The 24,330-nt window shown below is 40.7% G+C and overlaps 1 protein-coding gene across 2 annotated transcripts in view; it reads left to right on the top strand.

The window, feature by feature from the left end:
* Positions 1 to 24,330, top strand: part of robo1 (roundabout, axon guidance receptor, homolog 1 (Drosophila)) — a 302,907-nt gene that overhangs the window by 13,671 nt on the left and 264,906 nt on the right. For both annotated transcript variants that reach the window (XM_074640509.1, XM_074640513.1), the window contains exon 2: positions 12,558 to 12,682. In XM_074640509.1, coding sequence (XP_074496610.1) covers positions 12,592 to 12,682 — 91 coding nt within the window. In that variant the 5' untranslated portion in view covers positions 12,558 to 12,591. The remainder of the gene's footprint in view (positions 1 to 12,557; positions 12,683 to 24,330) is intronic.

Genomic DNA, 24,330 nt, shown 5'->3' with positions numbered 1-24,330 from the left:
GGTGCTTTTCTTTCAGATACCCCCCCCAATAACAAAACTGGCCCGGTAGCCATGCAATACTGTAATGAGCCACTCTATGTTAATGCTGCTTCGTGGAGCATGTGAGTGCAAAGTTAATTCTGTGAAGTGTGAAACTCCTCTGCGATACAATGAATATTCAGCTCAGTATTCTCTCTGTTCGCCTGCCACAGTCGAGATAAATACAGCAGGAGGAATCTGTAAAATGCCCTTTTTGTAAGCGTTCTGTAAACAATCACTAAGGCGGAGCTGTGTGGGTGACAGGCTCTGTAATTGCCAATATGACTTGGCTCGTAGTATCATTTCATGCAACAAAGACTGGAAGGAGGGAAAGGATATTTTGGCAAAAGAACACGAGTGTTCAGTAGTAGGAAGAATGTTACCTTGAGCACGTTCACATAAGATGCTCGTAGAGGAAAATGAGAAAAACACAGGATGAAGAAAGTTTTCGCCCACTTTGACCCTCACTTTTAATTGGCTGTGATCCCTGCCTGTCAATGTGTGAATACTCTAATTAACTAGAACCTTGGAGCATTGTAATCTCTGGATTTTGGGGTATCATAATGTATTAACTTTAATTAAGCTTGTGAGCTATGCGAGCTAATTAGATGAATGTGCTTATTTGTAATCTGGATAATATGAACACATTTTACACAGGCTCAAATCAGTCAGTCTTGCTAATTACAGTGTGTGTGATAGCTCTAATTGGCGATTGTGTGTCTGCCTGTGGATGATACACTATAGCTGCTGCTCCTATCTGCGCGCCCGGCTTAGGCTAATGTGATGAAATCCTCATGGAGAGATGATGTGCTCTGCTGAAGGCCCGACAGTCCCGAGGAAGAAGACTCACCGTGTCAGCGGCTTGTTGAACCACGTACATGTTCAGGACCAGTGCTCCTGTCTGTCAGCACAGAGACGGTACAAACCCACTGTGTTCTCATTATCTACCTGACTTTTTTTCTCTCTTTCCCGCTCTGTGGCGATCTTTGCAGCTGTTTATCCCTGTATAGTTTTCATGTCTCATATCACACATTTGATCCTTGTCTGCTGTTTGCTGGAGCATGAAAGTCTACCACTGTGAGTTGTCGGGCCAGTGGTTTGAACGTTGCTAGGGGAAAGGAAGAACTGTACCACTTGAACAGCTTTCATTTAAATGAGTCCATCTCCTGATATACACAGTATCACTAGAAGGGTTTTTGGAGACCAGTGCCTGTATTTGGCTGAAAAATTTGGACTTAAGTGAAAGATAAAAGTTGAAATCTTTCACTTTTACTCCTACTCGCAAGTTTAAGAATACAAAGTATTTATCAAATTTCTTTTGACTAACAATAAAACATTTACAATAACAGAGCTCCACGGGTCTCTAAAGTAGGTTAAAGGGGTATTCCAGTGGTTTAGTAATGCACTTGCATAATTTACAAGAGACTTATTTATTAGATTAAAAACAGAATGGTCAAATTCAAAGTAGCAGAAGCTGAACTTGTCTATATTAGTCAAGCTTCAAAAGCTCCTACACTCCCCATAATGCAACTCAATAGAATCTTTCATTCAATGACTTTACCAAATGAAATGAAAACAAATACATCATTTGTCCATGCCACACAGAAGCATTTTCTTACGCCCTATTGGCAAGACAACATCAGTTGTCTGTGCCTTCAAAACCCATTACAAATAACTGTTGTAATAAATGTGTATTATGAATTGACAACACTGTGGTTAAGGTTTGGTTAGTTTTAGGCACAAAAACGACTTGGTTAGGGTTAAGAAAAGATCATGGTTTAGGTTGAAAAAACTTACTTTGCAAAGGTTGGAGAAAGATCATGGGTTAGGGTTAACATACATACTTTGTTAAGGTTAGGGGATCTTTGTTGTCATGGTGTTAAAGGTGTTTTGCTGTCCCAACCATCCACCCCGACCTGCTCCCTACGCTGACTTACTCGCTCTATAACACCATCACCTGACTCCGGTCATAATTACTACGGCTGCTAGCGGGCTTCGTCATTCGAACGTAGACGTTGTTTTGGGGTACTTGCTGAAATGACTGATTATTGTCGTTCTTTTTGACAGGAAAGTCTCCTTTCATTAGATCCTCCACACCTACAGTTTGTAACACAGACTTTCTATTAAAGGGACTCTATGTAAGAATCAGAAATTACTTGTTAACAGCGACACCTGTGGCTGTTAAGTCAACGAAAGTCAGCGTCCTGTTGCTCGCACTCGCTCTTGTGCTTGTGCTTGTGCTTGTGCTTGTGCTTGTGCTTGTGCTTGTGCTTGTGCTTGTGCTCGCTCTACATAGACATGAACGAGCATCGCTCAAAACAGTGAGACGACACACGTCAGCTAAAACCACAATATCACTCTATATTTCAGCTGAAGGCAGGCAGGCAGCGGAGCAGAGTACAGCAGAGACTCCAGTCCTGGAGACCAAAGCTACGGTCTCCCCCGCGTCCTCCGACCGGGCCCAACTGTTTTTCAAGTATGAACCACTGGGCAGATGTAGGGTAAATCCTTGTTTCTGATTGGCTATTCCTGCTCTCAGCATGCATGTGATTAATCATGTGATAACTTGAGAACGACTTCTCCTACACTTTGCTGCACAGTAAGTAGGAGTAAGTTACTTGATAAATGTGTCTCATTCTTCACTTTCAGTGAAAGGTTTTGCTCCAAGGCTGGCTCTCTAGAGCAGGTTTGATAAATACATGCCCAGAGTTGTATTGCAGGAATAGCATTACAATGTTGTATTATAGCAGAGTGTATAGTATGTAGTAGAAAGTTGAGTAAATGATCTTTTATTCTACTTCTGCTTGCAGAATTAGATGCCTTACATCCCACATTAACTTTACCTGTAAAGTCAAGTCAAGCTTTCTTTGTAAAGAACATTTAAAAACAACCACAGTTGACCAAAGTGCTGAACAGGCACAAAATACAAATGAATACAAAGCAAACAACAATAAGAACAGAGGAGAACAATAAACATATTGTGTATGTAATGGTAATAAAAGAATTGGAGCTCAAAAGAAGATGAAGTCGAGGTGTCAAGCTCAACTCAATCAAACGCCAACTATAAGACAAAAAAATGAGACGGTATAAATCACTATACAGGCAATAAGAGGTGTGTCAGATTATAAACGACTGTGGAGGAAATGTTAGGAGGAAAATATGTCTGTGGCCCAATTTGAAACAGACGCCTGCAGTCATGTTGTCTTCAGTGTGTCTGCGTGTTTCTATATTCTGTTTATTCAGCTCCAGGCATTGGCTGACAGCTGTGCCGAAATGAGCTCCTCAAAGTTAGAAATAGTCTCATGTGAAGTCAAAACTCACTTACACAACCTCCAGTGTGACACATCAGGCAACACCAGGGAACTTCCAGCTGCAATCAAACATCACATTGAACAGATGAATAAGCAAAACAAGCTGTTACTATGATCTGTAACACGGTCTGTAAATGCAGAGGATGGCCAGACAGACGTTATAGTCTGTCACAAAAGCCCCTGTGGAAGCCTCACCTATTTATAAGTTATTACAGAGAACAGGCTGAAATTCATAAGGGCATATGGGAGGCAGAGGGAGATTGCCAGCCCCTGTCACTTACAGTGAATGAAGCCTCTGCTACTCCTGTCCTCCAGAAAGTGCATCTGAAACACACTATTAACTTTCCCATTGCTGATGTCACTTTTTATTGCCCCACGGTTTCAGGTCTTGCCGAGTTGGCAGGCTCCGCTGCGTTGCGTTCCAAAGCCAGATAGATGCTTGTGTCAGAGCACAGAAATACAGCAATGATGGAGATATTATTCTGAGGATTTAATTTGCCAGAGTGGGTTGGTAAAGTGCACCCTCATGGCGATTAATGCGAAAGGGCTGCTGCACTGTGCTTGAGGGAAAATCGTCCTGTGTCTAGCTTCTGTTTGTGAAAGTGTTGATGCCGTGTATTGCAACAAAAACATCAAATTTAAACATCATAGCTGCATTTTTATGTTAAATAATAATAGATCTATCACAAGTTCAGTGCTAAATTCTTTATCGTTATTATTACTATCATTATCCTTGAAATTAAATGTGAGGTTTGTGCAATGATTACCCTATAGGGATGCCACGATACCAGACATTTAGTAGTCGATACCAATGCCAATGAAATTCCACGATTCTTGATACCCAATGCGATACCACGGTGAAACACAAAGACCAAACAATAAATCCCATGTACTTCAACACACACTACTTCAGTAACATTTTTGCAAATAATCCCTGATGATCTGCCTCAAGTTTCTTGCCAAAAACAACATTTGACAATTACATTTGAACACATCATGTAAACGTTATAATTTACCTTCACCCAATACCCATTTTTTCTGAACAGAGCTTGAACGCATCATAATGTAAAAATTTAATAATCTCAATGCAACTTCCGCAAAGAGTATAGAAGCAAAGAGACAGGTGTCACTGCCACTGTCGCCATTTTGGATTGAAAACGCTTATCATATTTATAATATTTTATTGTTCAACACAGGTCATTTTGGTAGAATATGACAATTGAACAATTGACTTTCGCTTCTTGGCAATATACAGTCTTTGTCTTCCGTATGTTCGCTGTTAGCTCCATTATTAACGTTACTAGCTCTCCTCATGCCGATATCAACACGGATTTGTTGTTCACAATGTAGCATTATCAGGGAAATGTTCTATTGTCCCCGGGATGCCATTAGTCTCCAGCCCTGATCCCCGGTACCTGTGGTACTGTAAAAAAAACAATTACCGTCACATTTTGGCATCGACTTGGTACCAAAGTATCGGTTCTCGTGACATCCCTATTAGCCTGCCAAAGTCCACTTTTGATCAGTTTTATCTAAAGATTGTTAAATTATACTCTCAGTATGTTTTAGTGCCTGTTTTATAGTGATCATATCAGATTTGGAAGCCCAATAAGTTAGGAAAAAGGTCCAAGGAGTGTCTATATGCAGGAACAAGAGAAATGGTACCCTGAGATTGAAAAAGAACACAAGGGTTTGAAAAAATACCTACAAGCTCAGCGTTCTTCATCTGATGAGATTGAGTAATGAGATTGACCAGTTTATAGGATGAGGTTCAATCAATTAAAACTACGCTCACAGATATATTGGTTTATGTCAGATAATCTACTTAAGGGTGATTCATTGCAACTATTATTAATGAGAATTTTTTAATGACAAGAGGTCTGTGATTGTACCATGAGGGCTTAAACCAACCGCCATGAGACCCGGCGTTGCTTTGCATATGGCGGAGGGTACTAAAACGTGTGCTGCTTTTGTGCGGTGGCAACAATAGTGAGTGGCATTTGACCATGTGCTCGCTGCATTGTGCACGGGTAATTAACATTGCATAATCTACCTGCTTACAAGGCAACTTTTGTAATTAGAGTTATGATTGCGGCAGGATAATGACAGCGATTCTGCAACCGATAATGATAATGTTGTTGCTCTTTGCAGTCGCTTCATTGTTTGTGCAACAGACTCCTGACATATGGGACACAAAAGGACACAATGGCCAGGCTGACCGCCTTTGTTCCCGCTCAGGCAGACTCGATGACTGCAGACAAATTGCGCTGTAGGCCGTCCAAATGATGCCGACCCAGGGAAAATGGTTCAGACACATGAGAATGGAACCGTAATGTAAAAAACCTCAGCTACGTTGAAGCTCATGGACTGTGCACAGACACAGAACCTACAGCTGCCTAGTGCTCTCTGACTGCAATAATACTGTTTCATAGGGAGGCATTTCTCACTGGGATCGGCCTGTCTGTTGTGTCCTTCATGCTGCATATTATGGCTAAGACATGAGATGGCATGAGAAACTATAAGCTCAGGTTGCTCAGATGGAATACAGTTGGATTTGGTGTTTAATAAATGCCAATAGACTTGACTGTTATTGTTTATGGGAATAGCTGACTTTTGCCCAGCTTTTAGAAATATGTCTATATAGTGTATCAGTGCTAAATAGGGCTGGATGTATTTGTGGTAATACCACTTCAAAAAAATCAAAGAACCATCCATCTGTCTCATGGAAAAATGGAATTGTCCTTTTAAAAGATGGCGGAGCATTTATTGAAATAAATTAAGAGTTGTCAGAGATGGGATCTTGATAGGAGGCACTTAGGCCCATGGCGTCCATGGCTGTGCAGTCAGTGGGGACAGGTCCATAGTGCAGACAGTGGACTAATCCATCACCGCCAGCGAGGGGGGCTGGGGGCCAAGCGCTTGGCTTCTCCCTCCAGGAAATAATCAGCTTTTAATTTATCACAGATCACATTCATGAGAAGACGGATCACTGCGGGGACGCCGCGTGTGACCAGGCCCATCTCCCCAGTCACGCTGTAGTGCTTTCGGCTCTTCTAATTTATTCTAATTTGGGTTTTTCTCATATCTCCATCATTTTGCCAGTTTGGGATGAAGAAGCCCTTTACCCCTGTTAAATTATAGCAATTTTAACATCTTCCCCAGAATATAAAGCTCTCATCTAGGCCACACCAAACTGCTTCTGAAATAGTGGCTACCATTAAAAACGATTCTTGTGACCAGCCTACTGTACAGTAGCAATGAATAGAAAGTGGGACAGTGAAGCTGGGTCTTTCCCTGTGGAATGGATGGAGCATATGCTGTTATGTAAGTCAACTGCAGGGCGTCCTAATGGCTACACATTTGTTTCTTGTCCCGGTGTGTTGCCACAGTCTGCACCCACAGGAGTGTAGATGATAAGTAGCATGACTTGGAGGAGCATAAGAGATGTGATCTACACTAAGGGGGAAGGACAGTTCAGCCACATGCCGCACACCCTCCCTACCCATCACTTTACAGATCCCAGGCAGGTTAATCCTTTTATTGTAATGAAGTCAGGAGGCATAATGTACTGTGAATGTGAGATGCTTAATCCAGTGTTGGCATTTTTATGAGGAAGGAGTAGCCACGGTGACATAGAGAACAGAGTGCTTGAGAGGCACAGGAACTATCCATCATAACATGACGCTGACATAGCACAACACACACTTAAGGAGATTTGCATGTGTGTCTATGCTGCTGCAAGACAACTTATTTCTACTGCTCTCTCATCCACATGTTGTTGTGTGACTTTGGACCAGCTCACTGGAGTCGGTTCTACCAGTTTGTAGGTTTAAACTTGGCATAGTGATAACATGAGTGTTAAAAGTATCACCTGCTAACTGCCAGAAACATAGCCACAGGAAACTGTTAAATACTGTGTGCAGGCTCCACTCTCAAACTCAACAAAAATCCAACATCACAGATTTGAACTGGATATGCCTCAAATGGTAAAGACGGTGGAAGGATTTAGTTAAGTGCCACTAAATGACTTTCCATAAAATAACACAATATGCCTCAAATTACCAGTAAAACAGTAAATGACCAAATAAGATTTGGATGCAAAATCAGATATGTTTCTCTCACTCTCAAACATGTATTTATAAAGGGTTGTGAGGCACATTTAATACAGCTTCTGGTGCTAAAACAGTTATATTATAGCTTATGATGCTACAGTGACATAGTTAAAGATGTTTTATAGCAACTGATTTCCACATTACTAGGTTATTTTTACTAACCAAGACATACTTTAAGTTTTAATAGTGCAACCCAATTTATTAAACGAGTAGTTGAAAATTAGCCAATAATTACTATTCACAACCTTATGGATTTATAAATAGCTAGCACAACCCAGTTCTTGGCCCATATAAATAATAATGCATCTAGCGCCTCAACAGAATGGTTTATTAAGTGATATGTGGCATGAGATGAATACATGTGCTACCTTAGTGACCTACAGCCAATGATTCATCAAATAGAGTGTAATCCCTGTGCTCTCTCTTTTGTTTGATCCCTCCACTGCTGCATATGTGTTTTACACAACTCTTGTAGAAATAGGTAGGGGCATACATTAATGCTGAACTCCAGGATCTCAAACTTTGTTGTTGATACTGAACTTGAATTGTACAATACTCTTGACTCTCTTGTGGGTGGTTGAGCACTAGCAGTGCAGAAAAATACAATATTGGTTGTATAGAACCAGTAAAGAAACTTTTTCTTCTCTATTCAGCAAAGTACAGTAGAAATGGGCAACTTACAAAAAAGTTAGTACTTTATAATAGTCATACAGACAGAGAAAGAAAACAGTGTAGCAACTAATACATAGATGTCTATTAAAGGATAAGTTTGGATCATATGTCTAAATCCTCACATATCATGTGTATGTTGAGAGACTGTAAATGTAATTGTAACTCATCTCCATACTGTCCATAAATTCATTTATTTTTAACGTTTACTTCCGCGTCAGGAGTGAGGGACAATATATTGTCCTATATGCTTTCCCCATTTTCTCGGTGAAGCTAATATTCAGCAGCCTGATTTAGCCACATCAAGTGGGTGTCTCTGTCCTGGTAATCAAATGTAGGTTGTGCTGTGTCCCGGAAACAAACCTGCGTTCACCACCAGGACGCATCCCTCCGGTGCGGCTAAGCAAGAAAACACTGTCAGAAGAAACACAAGCAGGAGTTTTATTCTTAAACTCACACTGCAGAAGTGTCTTATAAGGTTCAGCTAATATGAGCTGATTGAACTCATCCTACTCCACCATATGATGTGTTGGAGAAAATGTCAATACAAAACAAGACAAGAAACAAACATGTATTGATCTGTTTTTCACTCATACATTTTTACTGGAGAGGTTTGCTACTCTATTTTTCAAATGGTCATTGTTGCAAAGGGATATGTTCAAAGTTTATAATGTTCAGTTTTGTTGACATTGTGAGGTCATAGTTAAAGGGGTTGTTGTACTGGACTAAATTACATTGAATTACATTACATTCATTTTGAAGCTAGGATAAAACTAGCCTTATTGTCTCCCTTTGGACAAATTTGTCCTGAGCCTTGACGTTATGGCTGTGTATTGGCAAGAATCTGGCGATACGATACGTATCATGATATAGGGGTAACGAGTCAATATATCGTGATATATTGCGATACTAATCTCATTTTAGGAAAACTATCATAGCATAAAGACACACCACCATATGTTTAAAATCTGAGTAAAAAAAGTTATCTATTCTGGGGACTAACATCATCACACATGAATACAATTGGGCTCATTGGATCCAAAAGAGTCTCAGCTATACAGTGATACCCAATGTATGCAATTCCAAGACTGTTTAGGGACCCCAGTATGCAAAATATTCAAATACACCATTTGAGAATTGGTGGAAATAACACATTTGTACTGCATTCAAAAAACGGTATGTTTTTTGCCCCAAACTGCATATGATTAGCATAAAGTGGACATGTCTGTAAAGCGGACACTTGCCAAAATTTAGTGTAACTTTGGAGTGTTATTTAGCCTCCGTTGCGACATGCAAGTATAACATGGACAAATGGATTCCTTAAGTTTTTATAGCTTTTATGATACCAGTGCCTTCCCTCTAGCTTTAAACTGAGCCCGTTACAACCTCCGAAAGACAGAATAGGATTTTTTAGAGGTTAATTCAAAATCGATGCAGCATTTTGGTGAAACACACACAGATCCATATACACATGAATATACACTGAAGAATATTGTATGATGCCTAATCTCTATAATCAGATTCTGCATTCATATTGTATGCACAATGATTTAGCATTTTATTGGTTTAAAATTAGCTTGTAATCTAGCAAATTGTGAAACAATCCTGTTGTAGACGTCATCTCTCAACTGAAGTCTTGCATCTCAAATTGCTATCGGACTGTAAACAATGAGCAGCATAAGGAAAAGGAAGTCTTGGCCCAGATAACCACTAGCTACACCAGAACCCCAGAAATATAGCCCCTTGCCCCCAGAGGCTTATCCGTCATCATGCCAATGGGTTACAAGATTGCATTATGCCCTACATCAAAATATTGCACATTCCCTCTAATTAGAGCCATAATAATCACCCCCGTCCCGATACTTTTGCTTCCTACTGTACCTCTGGTTTGTCAGTGTGCCTCAGAAGCACAAAAGCAGAAGATGAAAGAGAAACAGATTAAGCAGTCAGGAGTGGAGGTCACAGTCAGAGGTAACATGAAGTTCATTCTTATTCTCAGAGGACTCCGACTAGCTTCCCCTTAAGTTACCTGCTCCTTTTAAACATTTTACCTGAGTCTTGTTCGGGTTCAAGGATACCGCACACAAGCATTGTCTCATTAGTGCGTCAGGGAACTTCTGTCATTTGCAAGAGGAATGGTAAAAATTATGCATTTGTTCATCCAAGGTAACAAAGTCGTCCACAATAGTCTGATCTCTGTAGAGTTTAAGTGCTTGGGTCTTGTAGGGGTGTCACACTGAGAAACCGCAGGTTTTGAATGACATCGCCTTGGTTTAGCAGGCATCCAAAAATCAATTTGTGGGCAGTGACTGTTCTGCTGATGGTTCCTGTCTTTTGTGGGAGTTGGTCACTGAGCCAGCAGCGGTGCTTCTTGTCACTGCCTGATTAATTGGCTTCAATCCGTTCAGCAGTCATTGAGTCAGATGAAGAGAGACAATAAGGGCCTTTCATTCCTCTCAAACTGAATTGGTAGTGAACGCAGAGGAAGCCACTGAAACGAGCTTTGTAAAACATGCTCATTTCCTTTGATGGAAGCGGGTTTAATAATGAGTACAGAGGAATAGCCATTGATTGGACCATGATGCATCTCTGCGTACGTGTTTGTGGTTTCTAGAGAGGAGGGCTCAAATAAATCTTCCTTTATCTCTAATCCGGCCATTCATTAATCAAATGGAACAGGGTGTTGAATTACGAGGCCAGCTCCCCGCTGCTTGCTTCTGGGTTGAGGAGGCCATTTCAATGCCGTGTATCCCACATTCCCAAAGCAAAAGACCCCTGGCGACCACTTGTCACAGCCATCCCCGTGACTGGTAATTGGGTATTTATCAGATTGCCTGCGAGAAGACGATGCAGTGTTTATCTGACACAATTATCGAGAAAAATGGGGGAACCTAGTCGGCCGCTCCTCCAGGATGCTACTAGTTCAGGTGGCCAGGCGCAGTGAAAGCGCTGTAATCTTCCAGTCTAACCACGGGGACTTCTCTATCGGACATTTAGCCGGGAGTACGCTTGTCATCATCATCACATGCAAATGGAGCAATTGTGCAAATAGGACACATAATTCTCTGCCTCTGCTGTGACACTGGAGGAATGAGAAGTGACGATAACACGCGCCGCGACAATGAGCTCCCCGTGGTTGGGATCTGATAGACAGTCTTTTCAGAGGCTCTTCTAATTTGAGAACAGGAACTGCATATAAAGGGGTGCAAAAGTGTTCACTGAGTACCCGAAGATAAGATTGGAGAAAAAGCTATAAGAGAAAATTGGTGTGCTTGTGCCTTCTTTCTCCTGCAAACCTATTACAGAGAGGAGAAGAAGAGAGGGACTGGAAGAAAAGGGATGGCATAAAAAGAAGGAGCTGCCGGTAATGAGTGGCAAATAGTCCATTTGGGGTTGTATGAATTAAAAGGACAGAGAAGTTTGGAAGAATTAAAGAGGCATTTAACACATGATTGGAAGGAGAGCATTGCACAGTAGTGGGAAAATGTGGTGTAGAGTGCAAAACCTTTCTGAGCTTTGCTTAGTGAGCATTTTCTTTTCATTATACTTTTTACCGTGGAGAGGCGACGTTTAATGCTCTTCATCATCTCAAAAGATGCAAGGCTTGAAGAGTCTCAGTCACCACTGTAGCGCCTTGGAATTTATGATAAAAGCAAGTCCATCATATTTTAGTCGAAGCATATCCAATTCAAGGGGTATGTCATGCCTGGGAAAATGGGCTGCGAAGAGAAAATCATAGTGCATAGCAGCAGCGCAGATAGAGAGAAGTGTGAAAGAGAGCGAGAGATACGGAGAAAGACCTGGAGACGGAGCAGCCGAGGCCGCCCGGCCCGCTGGATGTAATCAAACAAGGGTGAACAGGTTGTTCCACAGATGGCTGATCCGGAGAATCCTCCGATTTATTTCCATGCTACAGACGGTCCCTGTCACTATGCGCTGGTGATGTCAGCACAGCGGCATTGTCTCGCACACACCACTAAACTCTGACACTTTTGTCTCACCCGTCTGAAATCAATGTGACACCGAGGTGTTGTGTGTGTGTGTGTACAAAAGGAGATACCGAGCTTAGCAACAGAGAAAGTTTATTTGCAATCTTCTTAAAATTCCAAGACTCAACTCTCTTAGGATTATAAATAATGGATCCAACTGCTATACTATTACAACGTAAAGGTGCTCAATTGAGTTCCTTTATCGTTTGTCATGAAAGCTGCTTTGTATTCACCAGTGCTTTAAAATGTCATTAGAAATGGTTTGTTTTATGTGTTGTGGTCATGCTGTTTTGCAATAATTGTTTTCTCCTGCACTCTGGCATTTTATTGTAATTTTCAAAATAAATTGAATATCCATTCTGTCTCTTTTTTCAACCCAGTGAAGAAGAAATATAATAAAGGAATATCACAGCAACACGACCAGTCTTTAACTGCTTTATGTTTCTCTGTTTCTCCAGATTGACGCCCAGTGATGCCAGGACAGTGAGCATCATGATGCGTGGCGTGTGGTCAGGGGCCACGCCCCTCCTCATAATGGTTCTGCTCAAGCTGGCCCAAGGCCAAGAGGTTCCTTCAGTCCCAGGTAAGACACATCACATTTCTCTGCACTGGCATGTCTTCTCATCAGTGATGAAGACTTTATTGTCTTGGCTCCATCATCATGGTTTGTCTGTGTGTCTGCCAGTCTGTGTGATTGTCTGACTATTATGTGCTTGACACCTTTGTCTTATAGCTTTAAGCCTAAGATTTATTATCGCTATTTATTACACAGCTTTGTTGAATACTTGATTCTGATTGGTCAATCATGGTGTTCTACGGTCTGTTATTTTGCTATGTATAACAGACCATTGCTATGTATAACAGACCGTTGCTATGTATAACAGACAGTATGGTGTTGCACTCTGGCGGACCATTTTTGTGTGAAATTATTGATTTCTTCAGTAAGTAGCCGTGTAATAAGCGGGATAATGTACAGCTAGCAGGTCATTGTTGTGAAATAAACCCTGACAGGGCGATGTGGACCACGACGCAAATGACTGGCTCGCTATACCGTATCCCTTCCATGTAAACCATGTAGTTTGAGAAGTTACATTTGGCATCAGAATTGCAACATTGATCTCAGCATACATCAACATTTGTATGTAGTGTATTACAGTCAAAGGATTTTCTTAGACAACTCACCTTTCTCAGGAAATTTAAACATTTGCTGCACCATTATACCGCATAATGAGTGAAACCGCATTTTGCTTTTTGATTGGCTAGAAGATACCATTCACTGGGTGTATGCTGAGATAGGCTCCAGGCTATCCTGATAAGGATATCAAAAATAGAATGAATGGAGTACATCTGGGACATTTGTTACTAAATAAAAATGAGAATGTAACTATTTCAGATTGTGAACATCTACTGTGAGAGTGGTTGCCAACCTCAAAAAGCACCAGATGTGCAGGAAGATGGGTGGTGTAGCAAAATCTAACTATCTTAAAATTATGTCTGCCTTCCTCTCCCTAAGCACTTTTCCTTGATCTTGGTTGTAAATGTGGACGTGAAGCATAGATGTGAAGGAGAATCATAATTAGGAAAAGGCAAGTGGCGCTATGAAACGTTAAGTGAACATCTACTCGGCTACTTAATGATAAAATCTTAATTAGAAATACTCAACTGATGTTGTGAATATTGCTATGACTTCATCCTTCAAGTTGGTTATGCTCCGGGTGTTTCTGGTGCTGCAGATGTTGGACTAAACTCTCCTAACCTGAGGAGGGTTTTGGATAGATATGGTATCTGATGGTCCAGTGTTGTGGGTCGGGTCTGACAGAGTCTGAAATTTATTATTGAAGCGCTCTGTGGTTTCTGTCAAAAAGTTACAAGGTCACAAATTAATTTCAGATTTTTCAGCATCTTGGAACCCTGTTTCAGAGTTATAGGTAAAATGAAAAAAAAAAGTAGTTCCTGACTGAACTTTTGCAGTTTAGCCTGAAGTGAATAGTCCATGTTGATTTATAATCATTTCAATTTCTTTTTTCTTTGTGTAAAAACAAAACAGTAGTGACTTTACAGATACAATGACTATGTTTACATGCACACTTATATTTCACTATCATTCCGAATATGGAAATATTCCAACTTTGATACGGGTCATGTAAACAGCATATTTCATTTGGATATTCCAAATGGATTATTTTCCGATTATGCTGATATCATTGTGGTTTTAGGAGCATTCTTTGGACATCTATACAGCGCATTCTGAATATGCGCCTCGATTTGTATTTTTACGGCAGTTTGGGACACCCGGCCTCTCGCTTGTTTACATCCAGCTCTGTGCATTTTACTCAAATCAACTAACCTACAGTTTACAGAGATGCATGCCCAAAAGAAAAGCCCATATTTCTGGTCGGAAGGAGAAACACACTTACTTTTACACATCATGAAATATATGGATATGGATATCAACAGGTTTTTGCAAATGCGCAAATATCGCAATGGCGACCTTTTCAAGAAAGTGGTTGAAGGAATGAAAGATGGAGGTAGTATGCACGGTTGAACAAGTCCGCCACCGGTAATGTTAATCAGAGGATAAACGGCTGCATGTAAACGTGAATATTAGTGGAATATTTAATAGCCATGTAAACAGTTTAGTAGGAATAATGTCTTTTTCAGAATAAGAGCAAAAAACAGAATATTTTGTGCATGTAAACGTAATCAATGATAGAAAAGGGGGAAAAATACCCAAGGACAATGTTCCATATTGATCCTCGAACATAGTGCTGTCTCTTGTGCTTTTTGTGTTGATGACATTCGAGTGACTAAAAGTTGACTGATTGTTGGTTTTCATGATTTTGTAGATTTTATTTAGATCAGATTACGCACTTTCCGGGAGCAGTGTGCCATTGTCTTCTGTCATGAAGGTGGACATATGTGGCAGGAAGTGTTCATCTTTTAGTTCACCATTGCCAGATATAAATAATTTTTTCATTATGGTTTCAAGAATCTACACTGTTCTGAGTCTTGTACTCAGCTCTTTTTTTTTTACAATTTAGATGGCCTTGTTTTTACATGGCCAAGTTAAAACTTGGAAAAAATGTGTTTTTCTCTCATCTAAGACCTGTCATATTATTGAAACGTCTCCCTGTCGGATATTCAGTAAGAGAATCACCTACAGGTTTTTGTTGTCACCACACCTGACAGTCGTCTGGGTTACATCGTGTTAGGTTTCTCTCCTTTTCCAACCCGTTCTCATCAGACAGGACGACAGGTTCCATGCTGTCCTGCTTAGCGGAGTATTTCACACTCGCTGCTTTCCGTTATCTACTTACTCTGGCTCCTTCGCTTTTTCTATTGCCTTTCACCTCTCATTCATTTTCTTTTACCATGTCCGTGCTACCATCTTCTTTCTCTCCGTATTTTCTCTCGCCAATACGATCTAGGAAGCAATTTACTTGTCAAGCAGAGGGCAGTGTGTGGCTCCCTGTGCTCTGATTTAATGTGTGTGTGTGATCATGTGTGTGTGCACAGGTGAGGGATCACTACCTTGGCAAAAATGCTTTCAATCACGCCCTCGGAGCAGGATTTCTGACTGGCAGCAGTTAGAGCTGCATTAGGATTGAATTCAGCTTGTGGTGCATTCTGCTTAACACTCTGATGGCATCAGAGAGCTATAACCAGGGGCTTTTCTTATCTGTATCTCCTCTCGCTCATATTCTGCTCTAGTTAGAGCTGTAAAGATACAAGGTGATACCCGCAAGAATTGTAAGTGCAGAATGACGTATCCGAGTGTGTTGCAGTTGGGAACAAAGATTTGGAAATAGATATCCTTTCTTATGCAAGGCGCTTGATGCCGCAAGCAAGGCGTTCAGCTTCAGCGACAATTCACCCAAAACCAGAGAGGGATGTCAGATCTGAGTCATGGATTGTACTCTCTGCAAATGTGTCAGCATAAAGAAATAGTCATAAATATCTGGATGCGGGAAAGTCAAATTCCGCCAGGACCCTGTGTCTTCCTTCCGTTGTCTCTCTCTCCAATGCCAAGGCATCACTTTGATTTTATATCTTTGCATACTTGCTGACTGACAGCTCTTTTAATTTTCTTGCCTTAAAGTAAATACCGGCAGTTCCCAAAAGCAATGGCTCCCTTTTCCCTTTTTTCATAATTTTCATCCTCTGGGTATTCTGAGTTGCTTTGTTAACCCTCTCAGGCTCATAAGTAAGGAGTCAGTAGCTTGTGTACATTGTCTCCCTGCAGCAAAAAAATATATCATCCCAGTATGCTTGGAATTCCATTCATATTGGACAATTATGCACCTTATAATTTACATCCAGTGCCAACATTCAACGCCAATGCAGGAACCGGCACTCGCGTCTCGTCACAACCTTAACCATTTTAGTTGCATAACCCTTGTTGCCATGGAAATATTTAGAAAAGTTTAAATTTTGAAAACATTGTCATTGAACGTAATTGTTGGTTTTGCGAAATTGTCCCGTATTTACATTCCTGTCTGGTGATGGGGGTCAGGGGATTCATGCGAGTAACATCAGTTGTGGCTTTGTTACCAAGGCAACATGAGCATGTGCCATATATAAGCATGTAAGCAGTCAGAGATCAGCTAACACCTTTGTGTGTATCAAAGATGAATGTAGTGACACTGAAGTAGTTTATTTACCATAAATTATTTCACAATCAAACTTCTTTTCCTGTCACTTCTTTTCAGGGTATAAAATTACAATATTGGAGTTTGCACGACATACTTAAAGCGCAGTAGGCAGAATATTTTTGGCATAATTGGACACAAATTCCATAATAACCTTTCAGCATATAGTAATTCAAGTGTTCTGAGAGAAAACTAGACTTCTGCTCCTCCTCATGGCTCTGTTTTCAGGCTTTAGAAAATCTAGCCCGTGATGAGAGACTTTGGCCAATCACAGGTCATTTCAGAGAGAGAGAGAGCGTTCCTATTGGCTGTTCATTCAACGGAGGCAGCTGTCAATCACTCGCAAACTCTGATCAAACTGTCAAACTAGGCAGCGCTGATGAAATATGTATAATATATATAATTAATATTCTGTCACTGTAATGCCTATTTCTCGCCTCAAATGTTCTCAGAAGTATTTTGTAGTGTACTGTTTAGCTGTAAAATAAGAAAGTCTGCTCCTTGAAGCCTAAACATAAAAACTGTAAATCTAAAATATCTTTCAATATGTTTATTTGACGAGATTCAACTATGCTGTCATTTTCACCTTAACTGATGTTTGGTTGCATGTTAGCCTTTTTGAATTTGACTGTCTGTGGTAGGGCACATTAGAAGGTAAAGCGGCTGGTGTTTCTACAGGCATATTCATTCATCTTCACTCGTTATGCTGTATTCTCCACCAGTGTCATCTGCTCGGCTAAGCATGCCATATGTACAGTATATTGACCCACATGTATGAGGCTTCTATTTAAAGAGTATAAAGTGTCTCTCTGCTCACTGTAATTTACCTGGTACCTTGGTTTTCTCAGGTGAAGTACCATCAATTTCCCATAATGCTCTGCCAGCCTCAGTGCAGCAGGTGCCTCGTATTTTTTTAGAGGGGGGGGGGGGGGGGGGGCAGATACAGTGATTTGTTTTATCTTCAGTTCAACTCAAAATAATTTAGTGTTTTAAATGTTCTTGCATTGTGGGGTTGATACTAATATTTATCTGGTCAGTGTTTGGAGACTTTTCTTTTGCTCATAATTCTACTGCAGAAAATGTGAAATATTTATGGCTCTGTATGTCTCATGACAGAGAGTTTATTTGACTTCATACTACTGATGGTTGTCATTGGTGAACCTGCCGTTTAATTTGATTGTCTAGACAACCAAACTCCACAACACAAGATATTGCATTCTTTCAGTGCAACTCAGACAAATTAAATTTACTCATACATCTTTCTTTGTGCAAACAACTTAAAACAAACTCTTTCCCTCCGACCATCCAATTTTATTTCATGCCATGCTCGCCAAACATTCATTTTTTCAGATGTTTTTTCAACTAAAGTGGAAAGAGAGAGCTGTTCTCCTGATAAACTGTTCCTCCTCCTACATACTGTGAGTCACATATATCAGTTGGGAGAGCTAGGCTCTGTGTTATACTGTGGGTTTTACCTCTTCCCTTTACATTCAGTATTCAGCTTGCACACCACCCGGCGGGTGATTAAATATGTGGTTAATACAGCACCATGAGAGTATTGAATTACATGCGGGCCATGCTGACCTTTTTAAATTACAGAACCAATTGTGCAAGACGGCAGAGGAAGTTTATAACAGGTACTGCCAAGATGGAGCCCGGAGGAGAATGGATCTGTCCTGCTGACGCTCTCCTTATTAGTGTTCTGCACTATAAGCACCCTATTTGACACTCGCGCATTCCCTTCATTCCCTCACTTTGGCTCTCATTTGACGGCAAATTCTTTGTCTCTTTGTCTCTCAATCTTGTGTACAAACAGCCATTAGAGCATTCTCGCAGACGAGCTAAAGCACACACGCGCGCCCGCTCGCACAAACTAATTTGACATTTCATTTCACCGTTGATGAGACACGTATCACTCTTGACACACAACGTAGCCTCACTCCATAAATCTTGATCACTGGCCTTTTTTTTTTTTTCCTCGGATGCATCCTAGTCAGCATATTGGCTCTGCTGATATCTGAAGGTCGTTTCTGATGTCTGATCTAATTTGAAGCTAAAGCCAGAAAAATGAAGCAGTCTATTTTGGCATCGGTCGCATGAGTCCACAGAGTCGAAGGCGTTTTTCAGGGATGACTGTACTCATCTTCCCAATCCCAATCGAGAGAATCCGAAGCCTGACTGGCAGCGATACGAATATCTTTGCTTGGCAAAGGGCAGACAAAAGCTTTTTACCAATGAAAAAGTCCAAATAAAATATCCAGACATTAAAAACAAAGTATTTTCCTCTCCTTGCCAACTTTCAGGAGTGATTCCTGATTGCTTTATACAGCACTTTGCAAAATGCCCTGTAATTGTATTTAGGTGAAAAATCCACATTTCACCACCGTGTTTTATTCGTCTCTCTCGAGGGAGATTGGGCCATTATTGAAGAACGAAAAGGATTGAAGGCTTGGCATTTCATATAATGAAATTCTTGTGACAGACTGCTTTTTTTTTGGAGAACGATACAATTTAGTGACACCATTCATTCCATTAAGACATATTAAAAAGCTTTGTCAAAAAAAATAAACCAGGCCCTTTCTCAGAACACTGGCCAGACTGATTTCTCAAAGCAAACCAATCTTAGTCTTGTCAGTTTAAATTGCACATGTGCTTATCCCAGTTGTCACTCCATGCATTATGTTACTTTTCATTTTCTTTCTCTACAACACTATAGCTCTTTATTCTATTGTGCATTGAAGACTATGTGCTTTAATCTGTTTCAACACCATTAAGTGTGATATATGGTAGTATTTGTGCTCAGGGAGCAAACTGTTTGCTTTTGTGTTTAATGGAATCAAAGCAAGGCGTGTTGATGCAGTTGTTTACACTGGAACTAAACTCATTATTGGGGCGTTGAAGCAAGGCTTGAAGCAAATGTCAGGAAGTCTCTTGTGCTTCTTAGTGGACTATGTCTGCAGCGTAAACTAGTATGCACACTTAAGATTTGATGCAGGACCAATCACCCTGGTATCCAAAGGCATACTTTCTGTTCCCATTGAAGTTGTTTTCCATTTTCTCTCCCTAAGATGGAATTGATTTCCTGTGGGATAGACTGGTTTTAGCATTGCTAGCAGCCTGGCTCTAAGGCTATGAAGTTGACATTTGTAGTTTTAAGGGAATTATCTCAATAACTGTTTGGATGGATTTGTCATGAAATGTGGTAAACTCATTCATGTTTCCCTCAGGATGGATTGTAATGACTTTGTTGATCCATTAACTTCTCATCTCATCAGGTCACATTTTCAAAATGTTGGTATTTAACATCAGCCTCGGCTGTACTTTGTGTTTAATGCTAATTAGGAAATGTTAGCATGCTAACAAGCTAAGATCAGCATAAAAGCATTGTCTTTGTGAGTATATTAGTAAATTAGCATTTAGCCCAAACTACCGCTGTACCTAAGTACAACCTCATAGAGCTGCTAGCATGGCTGAATACATCTATTCTTTTTTACCCTTGCATTTAAGGTACAGTGTGTAGGATTTGACGGCATCTAGTGGTGTGGTTGCAGATTGTAACCGAGTACCCTTCTGCTAACTCCTCCTTTTCCAAGACTGCAGTAATGTGAGCCGCCGAGTACCAAACTGTGGTAACGCCGTTCACCTCGCTCAGATATCCTCCATACCATAATAAAATTACTTTAGCAGCAACAGAAGTCAGACGGCGGCTGGCGGTACCACGGTTTTGCACTCTGCGGCTCACATTACCGCAGTTTCACGTATCGGAGAACTATGGTGGCCTTCAGGTAACGCGAAAGTGAAAGTGAAAGGCTCTCTCTAGAGCCAGAGTTTGGTTTGTCAGTCTTGTACTACTGTAGAAACATGGAGGAGCAACATGGCGGACTCCGTGACCAGGACCCGCTCCCCATGGAGATATGAAGGACTCATTATATTCCATTTCAGCTAATAGATCCCCTGAAATGTTACACACTAGCCATTTAAGAGATTTTGTTTTGGAAGATCAATAAGTCCCTAACTATTAAATCAGTTTTCGGAACTGCTATTTCCATACTACCATATTCATATTATGTATATTGTCACAATATTACATGATCTTATTTATTTAAGCAGTCCTTAAATAAATAAATACTTTAAATTATGTATGGGTATATTATTATTATAATATGGGTCTTGGTTTGTTTAGCCACTATTTTTTATGTTACCCACTTTAAATCTGCTCATCTTGTATGCACATTTTATGTAGTCTACATTATTTCTTTTCATTTATGACTTCTTTTTTTCTCTGCGTTGTGCAGTTTTTTTTTAATTCTAAACACATCCTTTACATTTCTCTTTAGAGAGAGGCTGCAGTGATTCCATTAGGAAACAGTAGCAATCTGTCTGCCATCTTTGTTTTTGCAAAAAGGCGACTTTGCTCACAGATAAGCGTATTGTTTAAAGCATCTGACAATATTCCTCTGTCCTGGGGCACAGAGCCCAGTGCTTATCATCTCCCTGCCTCTCACTCCATCCGGCCACCATTTAATTACAGAGCAGGCACGAGCCAGTGTTTCTTCATCATACTCCCGCCGCCCCATCATTTAATGATGAAAAATCTGCTCCAGGAGGTTTGGGCATTTGTTTTATTATTATTCAGCTCCTTTTTTATTTTCTGGGCTTTTCTCTTTTTGTCATGGATGTGTGTGTTTGTGTGTGTCAGGGGGTGTCTCTGTACACAGCCAGCTTATTTTTCTTTTTTTCTTTCTTTCATATTTTGCTCTTAGGCTTGAAATTTGATGTCTTTAACTTTAGTGTGCTATTTCTTTATTCCGCACCTTCGGCTACAACTTCACTTGTATCCAGTGTGACTTCACCTTGAACCTCAGCTCACTACTGTTAAGGCTGAATCTGTAACAAAGTTATTTCAAGGGGACAGCGAGAATTAGGACAGGTCGTACTTCCTGTAAGGGACCAAAAGACTACCCTATACGGCGCAATGTCATGAGATCATGCAAGAGTCGTGGGTTCCCTTATCACATGAAAGTCCATCTTGTCAGGCTTCAAGTAGTGCGTTTGTGTCCAGCAAACCAGAGCACGGACCAACAAGCATCCTGTGAGGAGCTGCTGGCAGCTACAGACTAGGTGTGTGTGACACGACGATACGGAGAGGCGACTGTTCGTTCTAAACAACAATGCAGAGGTTAGTGTAGATGCTGCTATAGCATCAGTTCTATCAGAACTGGAGAGTATTTCTTCCTTGAAAGAAGAACAAAGAACGGCACTCAAGACAATGTTTTCGCTGGCTTCTGCAGGAGTTTGATTGACATATGGTTGATCCAGTCAGCTGCCAAGTATTTTTTGAAAGTGCCTGCCCTTTTCCAAACAGTAACAAACCACCTCGCGGGTCAGGTTACCAAATGACGCAGCTCCTAAAACAAACAAGACATCAAGGTGAACTCTAATTAGACTGAAAATACTATCAGCTGCTTTGAGCCCACAAGTGTGTGCAAGTCATTGCCGACAGTTTAAGCAAGATCAACAGAAATGGCTAAAGCTGTAATGTCATCGTAAAATATGCTGACTAATTTAGCAGTCATTACCACCCACACATGCATTTACAACCTCTTAGGCATTCTGACTAACAGTTAGGCCATTCTTAATCACATTCAGAACATCCTTCCAGCATTAAGGAGTATAAGGAATATATATATATATATTCCTGGTTATACTACGATGCTTATATTGGAAAAAATTTGCTTTTGCATGATTTTGGTGAATTTATAATGGGAAAAATATTCAATGCACTTTGTAGACGGTCCCTGACCAGTCGTCTTACAGCCGGCCGCACATAGAAACCAATGTTGTGTCCAGCTCAGAGGACGACTCGTTATGATTAAAATGATGTTGTAGCTCGTTGTCTACCTTACTACGGTTACAAAGAGCTATATATGTATATATGTATATATGTATGTGTGTACACACACCACAGCAAGTGGTTCAAATAAGGATTTTCTTGATAAAAATTCCTTTGGACGAGTTTAAATGTGACGAAGAAAAAACACAATGAACTCGCTTCCCATCCTCTTTCATAGCTTTTAAATCAAATACAAGGCAATATGGGAGCAGATAACACAATAACAGAGTGGCTGCCCATTTTTCCGCATGCAACTCCTTCATACCTCTTCCTTCCCTGTGCCGTGCCGTGCTGTGTGTGTGTGTACGCATGTATGCATGTGTGATATGGTGTGCTGTGGAGTTTACTGATTTCCATAGAGACGTGACACAGGCACCTCTGCATCGTTTCACCCCCGTTCCTCATTCTGCCCCGCACACACACCCCCTCACACACACACACACACACACATATCCACCCCCCCGCCACCGCTCCCCATCCTCCGAGCCACAACATCCCTCTCGCGGGGTTTGTGCTGTGGGGCTGCGGGAGAGTGTCATCCCACAAATGAATTTCTCCTCACATCCCTCTCTCCATTAAAGAACCTGTTTGTGCTCCTCCAGCAGCACGCAGCAGTCCCCTGCAGCTGTTTGTGCTCTCAGACACAAGTACTTGTTATTTATACCTGCGTTGTGTCTGCTCTGGCTACCTGCATCTCTTGCACACAACAGCAAGTCTTTCTCGCCACATTCACTTTTTAAAATTGACTTTAGTTCATGCATGTTAATGGATAATTTAAAGATTTAGTTTTTGCCAAATCACTGTGGGGGCTTTCTTGCTTCCAGATTGCAGGGGCTGCTCTTCAGGCTACACAATCTGAAGGCCAAACTATATTTCCAGTGGGCAAACCCAAAAAGCAATAATAACTTACCTTCTAATCCCTTATCATTCCGTCCTCTTTTTTAGAGGGGTAGGGTGGGGGACATGGGATGTTCAGGGGTAGATAAAACGTCAACAGTAGATGTCACATAAAGGTGGTGTACATCATCTACATCATCACAGCACTGTGTTTCAAGTTGTTCTGGTCATTAATGAGAAATAAAAATGAATGAATGACTCAATTAAAATAAATAGTGAAAGTGTATAAGAGCGTAGAACATGTCATCCCCCATGCTATATTGTGTCTCATAAGTTGTTGCAGCAATTTGGGGATTGATATAATTTGTTACAAAGATTTGGGGCTAAATTTAACCATTTTTTATTATTCGAGAATTGATAAAAATGATCAATGATCCCTCCAAAATACCACATTAAGACATCACGACCTTGAGGAACACCATAGAAAAAGCCATGCTGTGATTTGGGATAAAAAACTTTTGACATTTGTGGATTTCTGCAAGATTTGCATTTTTCAGCGATTGGATTGCAAGTGCTTCTGTTCTGGAAACTGCTCAGAATCCCCCTTATTGTCAATAAACCTAGGAAATCCATCCAACATCTGAATGCTCTAGATCTCTAGTTTGTGGCTGTAAAGTTTCATGAGGCTGTGGTTATCCTAGAGGTCACCCCAGGTCATTTTATACAGGGAGTTGAAATTTCCAAAAATGGTCTCACAATAAAATGGCTCCTATGAGGACTAACATCATCACACATGTATACAGTTGGGCTCATTAGATCCACAAGAGTCTCAACTTTACAGTGATACCCAGG

Source organism: Sebastes fasciatus, chromosome 7 (genome assembly GCF_043250625.1).
Source record: "Sebastes fasciatus isolate fSebFas1 chromosome 7, fSebFas1.pri, whole genome shotgun sequence".
In the NCBI taxonomy this organism is placed as follows: Eukaryota; Metazoa; Chordata; class Actinopteri; order Perciformes; family Sebastidae; genus Sebastes; species Sebastes fasciatus.
The sequence above is the reverse complement of the archived record's forward strand: the minus strand, read 5'-3'. Positions and strand labels throughout refer to the sequence as shown.